We start from the raw sequence: 12,353 nt of genomic DNA on the forward strand, positions 1-12,353 counted from the left end.
AATTATTGAAGAAACCATACTTTTTCCAGGAATTTTTTGATGAAAAAAAAATATATTCAAAAGAACAGCATTTATTTGAAATAGAAATATTTGGTAACATTATAAATGTCTTTACTGCCACTTTTGATCAAATTAATGCACCCTTGATAAATAACAGTAAGTTTCAAAAAAGAAATCATAATGGTCCAAACACTTGCAAAGTAGTGTATATGCATAAAGTATTTTAAATTAATTTAAATAATTTACTTTTTTCTTTGGAAACTTAATATTGACAAATGAATTTGAAACTAAAATAAACCCATTAAAAATCCTTTAATTCGTTTAAATATTTAATTGTTTTTATGAGAAATCAAGGCACAAGAAATAGCATTTTACAGGAGAAATCACACATTTAATATGAGTATAGAAATGCACAGAGGTTTAGTTGGCATGCTTCTCTTTGGTTATACCACAACTGGTTATACCATAATTCTTGTATGCTATTACCCCAGTTTGTGTGATATGCTGCGTGCAGTACCTGAGTTTGAGGATGTGTTGGGGATGAAAGCATTCTTGTGTGTTGGGTGAGAGGTGGAGTGCGGGTTGGTGTGTGGGAATGTGCGTCTCTGGAGGCCCGGCCGTGCTCCCTCTCAGTGGGGAAGGGCCACGGCTCGCCGGGAGAGAAAACAACACAGAGCCGTCTGCGGGACAGAGTTCTCCTCCCTGGCTCTGCAGAAGTGGGAACGGTTTCAATTATCCCCGGCCGTACCTCCACAGACGCATACCTGAGGTCAACCCTGTGACATTGCAAACGGGACGTTTTTATCACCTCCAGGATGAAGGGCCTTCACTTATCAGTTTAAAACTGGGATTGAGTAGAGGTGTGACTTTTTTTATAATTGCATTTTTTGTGACAGTGTTTTAGTCTAACATCTTTCCAGTGCAATTCACCTATCTTAGTTTGCAGTTTTCCTCTCGGTTATTTAGGTAGATAGCTTTGTTATTTAATATACAGTATTTCTGGCCAATACCACAAGCAAATGTTCCATCAAAATTCCTCGAGCTCCCTGGACCAAACCAAAATAGAGGAGTGACTCTTTTGAAAGTGAAATAAGTTATTATCATAACTTTCCCTGCGCGTGTTGTGTATTCGGGAACGCGATTGACTTAATTGATTTAATGTGTTTTTACGTCTAGACGCAGGTAGTGTCTTTTGGCTGTCAGGGCTTCAGAGGTCCCCAGGCAGGAGCCCTGATGTGTTTTGGAATGACTAAAAAGAGAACGGAGAGCTTTTAAAGTCTTCTCTCAGCATCGGCCCCTCTCTTACCCAGCAGCCCACAGTAATGGGGCCTAAAAGCAATAAGGGTTGTGCGTTTGTGGAAAATGTAGTGTTACAAACAATGTGGTGACAAATGATGGTTTGCTCATCCTTATGCAGTTTTTTGGATTGAAGCAGCATTGTGTTTTAAATTAAGATCCAAAATTTAGACAATATGTGAAAAATGTATTATGTGGTTTGCTGAGATAATCGTCAAACCGTTAATAAGAGCAGGTGTTTGCTTTTCTTCCAATTTGGACGGACTTTTGTTTTAACTGGCGTCACACCTATAAGGTAGAAATGTAGTGGAACATTTGGCCCTTGGATGTGTGTGTTGAGACCGTGTTTGAACAAATTCGAACCATATTTTCCGTTATCTTCTCTGCATCATACTCACTTTACTTGAGTTAACTTAACTTGAAGATCTGGGGCCGGATTCATGAAATATACTTAATAATGAAATTCTTCTTAACTGCTTTTCTTATTCTTTATGAGTAGAGTTAAGAATATTTAGTATCGTATCATATCGTATCGTAACGCAATACATTTCTTTCTTAAGAAGATTTTCATGAATCCAGCCTCTGCTCTTTTCCATCTTCATATGCCAGAGTGCGAAAAGCCTCGGTTTTAGGAAGGTCACGCTTCCAGAGAGCTTTGTTTTACTCGGCTGTTTGAATTCCATGACTGTTCAAGCACAAACTGTGGATTGGAATGAAGTGGGTCTGAAGAACTCTCTTTGTTCTCCATATCCTGTGTCCGACCCACAGGTAAGCTGCACCCTCCCTCTTTCCCCTCTACCTCTCTCACCCTTCACGTGGGCCAACTGTGGTGGGAAAGTGAAGGGGGGGGAAAACACTGGGGTCATGAACCCCCCTCACAGACGGGGGGATGACAGACCCTGCCCATGGAGTGGCAGCATTGAGAACCTGCGAACCATGGATTGGGCTTTTTCACATGGACTTAGCTTGTAGGCTTGGAGGAATGTTGTGATGATTGCTGTAATCACTCACACTGTGCCTTTGTTACCTGGGACACTCACCTGTGTGGGGAGCCAGTTCCTTCTCCAGACTAAGCTTTAGCAGAGTTTAGGGTCTGGCCCAAAGGCACGGCCAGGGATGAAATCTCCTGAGCTGAGAGAGAAAGAGAGGGGGGAAAAAAGAGAAACGGTGGTAGCCAGGGAGAGTAATGCAATACGGATGTTTCCAGCTCGGGACGAGAGGGAAAGTGAGGTTTGTAGTTTTAAATAATCATTTTCTTTTTTGACATTCTGCAGCAGTCGCTTCTGTGCAGTCGGCAGCAAAGCCCTTCCTCTGGCCAACAGGAAGAATCAGCCAGTCCGGCCTGATTGCTTAATGACAGATGCCAGCCGAACAAAGGAGGCTCTGATAGCTCGCATAAATGAAAAGGTTTTTCTAGGCCTGGATAGTCAGAGGAGGAACTGAAAGGAAAATGAGAGCGAGTGAATGGAAATAGAGAAGAGCTGATTTCAAGGTGTTTATTTTGTAGTTTTTTAGGCTTCTCTTGCAGTTTCCCACAGTTTTTCCCACACATTTACACATTTATTTCTTTTACCGGGACCTTCGGATAGTTTAACGAATGAGAAGGGATCAAAAAATTGATGAATTAAACAGAGACAACGTGTTTGTGTAAGACGTAATTATGTACGGATTGCAGAGGAGAATCTTTACACAGCCTACAGTAGGAACATCTGGTGTTAGTTAGCAGCGATTGTAGGTTTGTAAGAACCACTGCTTGGTGAACAAGGAGAAGTACAATAAAAGAAAAGACAACCTCATTGCCATCTCAGTTTTTCCTATATATTCATTTATTCATAAGCACATAACAAATATATAAATATATAATTAAAAATGTAAATACAAATATATTTTTACATTTTTTATTTTTTGGTGCATAATATCATGGTTGTATCACAAATTCACAAATCCTTAAAAAAAGAATAAGATTGTTGCATAATCTTTTTAATTGTTTTTATGGGAAAACTGTGTCACTACTTATTAATATTTGAAAAAGAAATTATTATGAAAAAATCTCAAATCATTAAAACAATGAGATATGAGATTATTGCATGTTATTATTTTTTTAGAGGTGTGTGTGTGTGAATATAAATATAATATATACAAAATCATATTAAAAAAAACTGTTTTAAACTACATTGAACTCTTTTATTTATCATTGACCCCATTATCTCAATTGATTTTTTACCACCAGCTCAGTCATGCTGTAGTTTATACAATATTTATATTACCTCACCCTTTCAACATAACACCTTGAAGATACCGTCAGCCACCCTTGAAGATCAACCACATGCTGTATTTAACCACTTAAAGCTGGCCCATCCTCGGTCATTAGGCTTAACGGTGTTAACGAGTGCTTAAGAAGCTGCCCTAATGAGTCTCATGAGTTACTGTAAGACATTAGGACCGGGCAGCTCCATTAGGGTCCGGGTGCAGCTACCAGAGAGGCAGTCAAGTGGTTTATGTGGGCTCCAGCTGTGTGCAGTAATTGCTAGAGGTTGTGCATTCTTTCTCTGCCCTCACTTTCATCCCGGAGGTCTGGAAGCCCACAACACGACTGTTAATTGTGTGTCATAATAACCAGCGAATTAAAAGGCAATGTAAACATGCGGTGATTCCGTCAAATGGAGATGGTAACGTGTTAAGAGACCTAGGCAGCTGCACGCACTCGGAACGGGGGTGGTACTTCTGGAATGTGTTTTTGCATGACAGTTTTTATAGTTTGGATTTTTTTCGAAATCATACTTCGGTTAGAAATATTTCAATATATTTTATTTATCTGAAATGGCGCATTTGTCATCATAACCGTTAATACTCAAGATTAAACGTTGCGACGGAGGCCCCAGCTTTCTGTAATGATTTTGGCCTGTCCAAAGGTCCTCTCTGGAAAACAAATTGGTACTTCAGAAGTATTACAGATCCATCGCTGTCTATCTAGAAACAGATTACACAAATAGCTTGGGGTGTTCCTGAGCCACGGCTGCAATTGGCAGTCCATCTTTTGGCCCCGCAACACTCGAGTTCTCCATGTGAGGTCACCCCGACTCCCCCCTCACAAACGCCCCTGCCTCCAGCCCCCCTCCCCCTTATCTGAGCCTGTGGAGTCCTGGAGAGGAGGAGCAGGGCACCGGGTCAAAGTCTTTTCCTCTTTGGATCTCGAGGCTTGCTGGGAGAGGCTTGGCGAGAGAATGGCTGCATTAGAGTAGGGGTTGGGGGTCAAGATTTTAATTCTGTTAAAGAACAGCTGGTTTGAGTTTCTCTTCACGTCGCTCTCCCCTCCCTCTCCCCACAAATCCAGAGAGATGAAAAATTTGTTCAGAGGGGAACCAGTAAAATAAAAAAGGTTTACGGTCTAAAGCGCTTACCCCTACCCTGCTGTAGCATTAGACAGGAATGCAATAACGTCAGCATTTGGCCAGGTTCGGATTGAGTTAAAACAAGGAAGTCCTTTTTGTATTTTTGTGTCTTAGCAGCCTGTTGAAACTTAATTAAAAGGCTTAAAGTTCTGGAAAGGAAATTCGAAAGAATGGCTAAAAGGAAATACCCCCTTCTAAAATTCAACTACCATGTAAATTGTTAGATTAAACTTGAAATATGAATGGAGGTTTAACAGAAGAACTGGCAGTGTCAACCAATTTTTCTTTTTACTTCATTGGATGAGGTTTAATTCATAATTATAAATTACATATATATAAAGTTTGTACATGTGTATATTTTGTATATTTATAATTAGAAATTAAACTCCATATATTTTTTAAACATTAAGTTTACACAGAGGTTTAATTTATTATAATTATAATTAATATGACTGTATTTAATCTATTATAGATATAGATAGATAGATACTATTTATACATTTATATAGTGAGGTTTAATTCATAAGTATACATTTTTTTTTTAATTGTACATTATACTTCACTCTATATATTTATATATAGTGTTTTGATTTTCTTGTTTATATTTAATATATATTTTATTTAATAATTTTTGTAATAATATATTTAATATATATCTAATTTGTGGTTTAAATAACATTTTAAGTTTATTTTTTATATTATTATTCTTTTATTTTATTATTATTTTTATCTGTTTATTTATTTTCTTGCAGATGATTTTTGGAACACACAAGCTGCCAACCCTGTCTTTCCAAAAAAACAATTTTTTTTTTTTTTTGAATGCTCATGCCCTGCTCACTAACATCTCGAGCTCTTGCAAGGGGAGGGGGGAGAGAATGACTATAAATGGAAAACTAATAACAGATTTTCAGTCTGCTTTCTCCAAAAAGCTGGCCTCAGGCTGTGTTGGTGTGTGGCTCGGCAGCAATCAGAGGGCATAATTTCATTGGCGGTTAGCATCAGGTTCAATTTTTCTAGTAAGTTACATTTACCAGAAAGTCTGGTTTGTGTTACTGTGTACACTGGCTGAATCAGCTCTGAGCTGTAGAATCATTCAGCCTCTCCAAGAAGTGGAGACCCTAAAGGGGGCACAGACGCTCTCATTATCCCACAGCTATCTCTGTGTTCAGGCACCGGACTCTGGTCTAGCAGACCTAACACGGAGAGGACGTTTCTACCTTCCCGTAGTCTACCGATACCAACTTTACGTACCAGCAGATGTGTATATCAAGAGATCCCCCTAGTGGTAGTGGCCAAATGGGTCGGATCCCCGGTCCCCTGATGATGGTGTTTATTTTTATTAAGATTTAGCAGGTGGGGGGTTAGAGGCTGGAAGTGGTTGAAGGTTGATTTGAGCTTTCGGGAGAGAGCTTAGCCTTCAATTGGGAATTCCACAGTTGTTGACATTATTCACTTCATGGATTCAAGCTCCCAAATCGCAACCAATTTTGCACATGAAAACCATTAATCAAATTGGTATATTTTAATTCCAACCAGCTCACCATGGCCGCCCTTTTTTTTTTTTGCTTGTTTCCAGGAGTGTGATCAGGTCCATATTGACGACGTGTCATCGGACGACAACGGGCAGGATCTAAGGTAAAGCTAGCACCATACTAGCCCTTTCACAGTTCACTCTAACTGAAGTCAAGCTCAAAAGCCATTCTCTCTTTTTTCCTCCTCTCTGTTTAGTACATATAATTTTAGCACAGACGGATTCCACGCTGCTGCCACTAGTGCCAACCTGTGTCTGGCCACCGGCGTGCGAGGAGGTGTGGACTGGATGAGAAAGCTGGCCTTCCGCTACAGACGAGTAAAAGAAATTTACACCACCTATAAAAATAACGTCGGAGGTAATCCCCCAATAAACTGCTTTGCTAAAATTGCTGGGGAAGAGGGGTGGTGTGTCAACAAAAGCACTCATAAGTTTCTCAAATAATCCCTTATGCAGAAACCACTTGGTCTGGGTAAATTTCGAAATTCCTCAAAGTATTCGTGGGACGGTCCAACTCAAACAATGTTTCTGTTCATTTCAGGTCTGCTTGGCCCAGCCAAAAGGGAAGCCTGGTTGCAATTGCGAGCAGAAATTGAAGCCCTGACCGACTCCTGGTTAACACTGGCACTGAAAGCACTAACATTAATCCACTCAAGGTAGGCCTTAGCACGAGCGAATTATATAGAGCCCATCTCTGATACACATAAATCAGCGAGAGGCATGAATAACGGTGTGCTTTATGCCCCAATACCTCAAAGAGCACTGTATTGTTTTTGAAAAACACCATTTTAAGTGACAACAATTAAAGATCCATTAATCATGGAGCGTTCTGGATGACAAATGACGCTCCTGGTTAGCCTTGTCCTCCCTTGTGCGATTTAACTTGACGTAATTTGCCTTTCAATTACAGATCAAACTGTGTGAACATCTTAGTGACCACAACACAGCTCATACCTGCCCTCGCCAAGGTCCTCCTCTACGGACTGGGAGTAGTATTTCCAATTGAAAATATTTATAGCGCCACGAAAATAGGTAAGTGTGAGCTCAGTATTAACTACCTGTGTGTATGAATTGACTCTATTGGAGTGTGGCTGTAATTATGACAATATTACGTGTAAACAGCGTGAGACACATGGCGTGTGATTGGGTTAGGTTGCAGAAGTGGCGGACACACGAGAGGGTTGATGTTCAGGAAGAGGTCTAATCAGGCTGGGATTATTTTCTTGGAGCTCAGCCTGAACTGGGCCTCTCCTTTTCAGGTCTACATATGAAACCACTTCGGCAAATTTATGTCATTCCACTTTGACATTTTTTTCTTCTTCTCGGCCTCTCCGCTTTTTTGAATGCAAAATAAACACCGACCTGTACTTTCATACTTTCGTTCGCGCGAAGCTCAGCGCCTCCCTCGCTGCGGCATTTGCATGTGAGGTTGATTTAGCTTGTTAAACTCCATTTGTCCCACGTTGTGGGAGGAATAAGGCACACTTAATGCTTTTCAGACTACTTTTATCTGAGCATCGATCTTATCGTATCTCCAAGCCAAGGCAAAGTGTTTATACTGCGTAATTTTGTGTAACTTATTGCGTATTTAAAGAGCCCCTCACCGGGGCTGGATCTTGGATGTGGCTTCCTTGCTTTCTGCAGCAACCTAAACCAGTTTCTTTTCTCCCCAGGAAAAGAGAGCTGCTTCGAGAGAGTAATCCAGAGGTTCGGAAGGAAAGTTGTTTATGTGGTGGTGGGGGACGGTGTGGAGGAGGAGACAGGGTCGAAAAAGGTATGAAGATGCCTAGAACTCTATAGCACTTTTCCTTTAAACCTTCAATTTCTTCAGTCCATTCCCTGAAAATGTCATTGGACCAGTGAGAGAATGATTCTCACATTGTAATCAGCTCAATTCCCCTGACAGCTCGAATGTAAAAGGAGGCAAGATGACATAATTACACGTCCCTGCATGTGACTGTGCCGTTTCACCGTGTGTAATGCTAGACAAGTCCTCTCAGGCATGTTAGAGGGGCCGGTTCATAAATATAACATGCGTTTAAGACGCTTAAATCATTGTTAGATAAGTCGAGGATATTCAGAAGAACATTAGGAGTGTTGTTTTCCCGTCTCTTGTTGTTCAAACCAGAAGATTTATGTTACCTGCCACCTGTGTATTCAGAACATCCGCCAAGTTTTCCAAAGCTGTAAGCCACAAAACCTGAAACTATTCATTGTGTAATTAATTATCAAAGCTGCTTGTTGTTCAGGCAGGTTCCAAACAGACGAAAACATGTTGGTGTGATTATTATATTGTGCCAAGTGATTCGTTCCATGTTGTCAGTTAATCATGCAAGGAATGTGAATGTAGGAAGTTTAAGCTTTACATGTCAGTCCCCATTTCCTCTGAAACAAAGTGTTTAGACGTAGCGCAGGGGATTTTAATAAGTCCTTGGCACTTGAGAAACCCGGCTTGATATAAAATGCCACAGTTTTGTCAGATACAACACTAGTGTCAAGGGTGACTTTGTATGAAACCACCAAAGCAAAGTTAAACCTTTGTATACTTTTGTTTTTTCCATCGTATCCCAGAAACAATTCCCCTCTAGTTAATAACTCGACCGAGGCAAAAGGAGATACCATCTCTGGCTTTTAAAGTTAAAAGCAAAGACAATTTACAAAACAAAAGAAAAGAGTCTTTTAAGGGTCAGTGCAAGCTTCTCTAAGCGGAACATATGCCTGAGAGAGGCTATACCTTTGATAAGACTCAGTAATGGTTTGTGTGTGGACGACTCTGGGCTGACAAGCTTCTTTCATTCTGGCAGAATCATATTTCCTTGTGGCCTCTCCCAGGAACAATGCCTCATTTGCAATGTTGTGTTCGGATAGTGCATTTAATAGTTATTTCCCTCCTTTATGTTTCCTGAGGTACTAGTAGTAAACCATTTTGCTGTGTTTTCTAATGGGGCCTTCGTTGTTTTATATATTTTAAATATTTTATTATATTTTTCCAACAATATTAAAATATATTCTTACAATTTTTTACAACTATTCAAATTAAATGGAAAAAAAACTAATTTCTCTAAATTCCCTCACTGCTTGTTAATATTTGAACAACATCTACCCGCCAAATCATCCTGCAGAAAGAAAAAAACGAACAAGAAGTAAAGAGGACCCCTGAAGAACCTCATGACTATGTGTCAAGGTCCATAAGTTAATAACCTGAAGTTATGAAACGATTTTAAGAAACTTATTAAAGTTTAAACTTTAAAACTTTAATAAGTTTCTTAAAATCTTTTCGTGACCAAGTTCAGGTTATACAATATCATGTGAGCTGACTCCCCAAAAATGAAATCATATGTTATGAATGAATAATTAATGTTATTTATTATTATTAGAAAGGCTTTTTATCTTGAAAAACATTTTCAAAAACCTTTTTGATATTATTAAAAAAGATTAAGATACACGTGTACATGTATATTCAAAGTGTAGGAAAAAATGTGGTTTTAATTGAATATGGTTTTAACATGACATTTTGTCATTAAATTGAAAATGGTCTAAACTTTTTTTTTTTGCAAGTGTTTTGTTTTTCTTTTTAAACCAACATGAACACAACGAGTACATTTGTTTTGTTTTTAAGTAGATATACGTCCTTTATTTTCAACTAGATTTATTTCCTTTATTTTCATGTCATTGAGCTAACTGTCAAAATGTGATATTTTTTTATTATTAATTTCTTAAATGATATTTACTGAGTGATCTCATTGGTTCAGTGGTTGTAGTTTGTAAGGCCTTCCTCTTCTCAAGTCTCGTGTGATGTTACGGGCCATCGAGGCTGTTCAGACGGCACTCACGGGCGTGATTGTTGTTCTAAGTGAAGTGTTCATTGCAGGTTTTGTGTTTCTTTATTTTCTCTTTCACCCCCAAACACTCTCTCTCCCTGTGTCTTTCTAGCACAACATGCCTTTCTGGAGGATCTCTAGTCACTCTGACCTCATGGCTCTACATCATGCTCTGGACCTGGAGTACTTGTAGCACTGTGACGGCCCTGTCGCTCTGTCCCAGGCCGTGCGGGGGCCCTGCAGACCCATACCCAGCACCGTCAGCCTGCTGCGTCGCCCGATCCTCTGCGTTCCGACAGCACCAGACCAAAAACAAAATCGTTCACACACATAACGTAGAGAGAGAGCAACACGCTCAGCGTGTTGACACATGGCCGCAATTCGTCTTAACCCTAAACCTTTTTCGAAGTGGAGGAGAGTGAATTTATGGCTCTGCAGCTGCTGGCCCTGGTTACTGTGAATTGGCTTTTTTTCCGAAGCCATCAAAATGTTTTACAGCCCTGTGTACGCAGGGGACTCGGCAAGGGTTCACACCTGTGACAAAAACTGAGCTACCGATGCCTTTGGAACTCAGCAGGACTCCGATCCCACTGCGACTTGGTGTAATGCTTTGTCTCTTTATGTCTCAACCGATGGTACAAAGACAGTGGGGGACAACCCCTTCGCTTTCCTCGTTTCGCCAGACCTGTTGCCCTGGATGTCCTACGCTTCTTATTTATAAACTTCGAGAGACTTTGTGGAGCGGCACTGGCCCCAAAAAAAGAAACTTGTGCCTTTTCGCATTACAACGTACTTTGATTCCACTACACCAAGAAGTTTAAGGAGAAAAAAAAAGGATTTTCTAAGTAATTTAAGGAAAAAAAAATTTACGAAACATTATTTACATTGCAGAGACAATCGTGTACATACATTTTTTTGTGTGTGTGTGTAAATTTGTAATCACTGGACTATTCCTTCCTATATATTGATTAAGGTACATGCTGTGGAAAGCCGTTTCATGGAAGTACGTACGTAAAGGCGTTGGCGCAGTAGCTCGTGCAAAGCCTGAAAGTGTTGACGTGTTCGAGGTTTCATTCAATAAATAAATGTAGATAAGGATTTTTTTGGTGATAATTGTTTTGTCATGACCAAAAGCATGGATGTCAAGTGTCAATAATTTCGTATTTTTCTTCAGTGATGTTTTGTTTCCTCCTTTGTAAGCTTCTGCTCCTCAAAGGTGGTGAGAACTTGTGAGTCCATGTGGAGACTTACTCTCTTTCAGTCAGGATTTCATAGCGAATTCAATCCCAATGGTATGGAACTCAGCAGGACTCCGATCCCACTGCGACTTGGTGTAATGCTTTGTCTCTTTATGTCTCAACCGATGGTACAAAGACAGTGGGGCACAACCCCTTCGTTTTCCTCATTTCGCCCTGGATGTCCTACACTTCTTATTTATAATCTTCGAGAGACTTTGTAGAGCGGCACCGGCACCGGCCCTGAAAAAGAGACTTGTGCCTTTTTGCATTACAAAGTACTTTGATTCCACTACACTAAGTAGTTGATGGAGGAAAAAATGGATTTTCGAAATAATTTAAAGAAAAAAATTTAACGAAACGTTATTTACATTGCAGAGACAATCGTGTACAGACTTTTTTTTGTGTGTGTAAATTTGTAATCACTGGACTATTCCTTCCTATATTGATTAAGGTACATGCTGTGGAAAGCCGTTTCATGGAAGTACGTACGTAAAGGCGTTGGCGCAGTAGCTCGTGCAAAGTCTGAAAGTGTTGACGTGTTCGAGGTTTCATTCAATAAATAAATGTAGATAAGGATTTTTTTTGGTGATAATTGTTTTGTCATGACCAAAAGCATGGATGTCAAGTGTCAATAATTTCGTATTTTTCTTCAGTGATGTTTTGTTTCCTCCTTTGTAAGCTTCTGCTCCTCAAAGGTGGTGAGAACTTGCAGAGTCCATGTAGAGACTTTCTCCACGATGAAATGTGACTCTTTCAGTCAGGATTTCAAAGTGAATTAAATCCCAATGGTAGCTCAAACTCTAAGGAAGAACATAAGCAGCATAATAAGAATAATAATCTTCTGAATGTCAAGCTTCAAACTGAGTGTAAATGTCTGTATCCCCAGTACTATCTCCTGCTCAAGCTGGACATTGAACCTCAGCGTCCGCGACGGGCATTTAAGCTTAAATAGGTTTTATTATCTTTTGTAACGGCGCTAAAGCAGAAAGTCTTGTACAGCAAGTGTAATTTTGTATGAAGTAGTCTTTTTATTTTGATTGTGTCCACTTGGAAATCGCTGTAGTTGGATTTTCAT

General features: G+C 39.8%; 1 protein-coding gene across 8 annotated transcripts in view; it reads left to right on the top strand.

The window, feature by feature from the left end:
- eya1 (EYA transcriptional coactivator and phosphatase 1) overlaps window positions 1–10,684 on the top strand; it is a 42,369-nt gene extending 31,685 nt beyond the window's left edge. For all 8 annotated transcript variants that reach the window (XM_016576629.1, XM_016576631.1, XM_016576636.1 and 5 more), the window contains 6 exons: window positions 6,265–6,323; window positions 6,417–6,577; window positions 6,761–6,875; window positions 7,130–7,251; window positions 7,893–7,993; window positions 10,153–10,684. In XM_016576629.1, the coding sequence (XP_016432115.1) occupies window positions 6,265–6,323; window positions 6,417–6,577; window positions 6,761–6,875; window positions 7,130–7,251; window positions 7,893–7,993; window positions 10,153–10,233 (639 nt within the window). In that variant the 3' untranslated portion in view covers window positions 10,234–10,684. The remainder of the gene's footprint in view (window positions 1–6,264; window positions 6,324–6,416; window positions 6,578–6,760; window positions 6,876–7,129; window positions 7,252–7,892; window positions 7,994–10,152) is intronic.
- Window positions 10,685–12,353: the final 1,669 nt, after the last annotated feature.

The sequence above is a fragment of the Sinocyclocheilus rhinocerous genome, unplaced genomic scaffold (genome assembly GCF_001515625.1).
Source record: "Sinocyclocheilus rhinocerous isolate Xijiao unplaced genomic scaffold, SAMN03320098_v1.1 scaffold2008, whole genome shotgun sequence".
NCBI classification, from domain to species: domain Eukaryota; kingdom Metazoa; phylum Chordata; class Actinopteri; order Cypriniformes; family Cyprinidae; genus Sinocyclocheilus; species Sinocyclocheilus rhinocerous.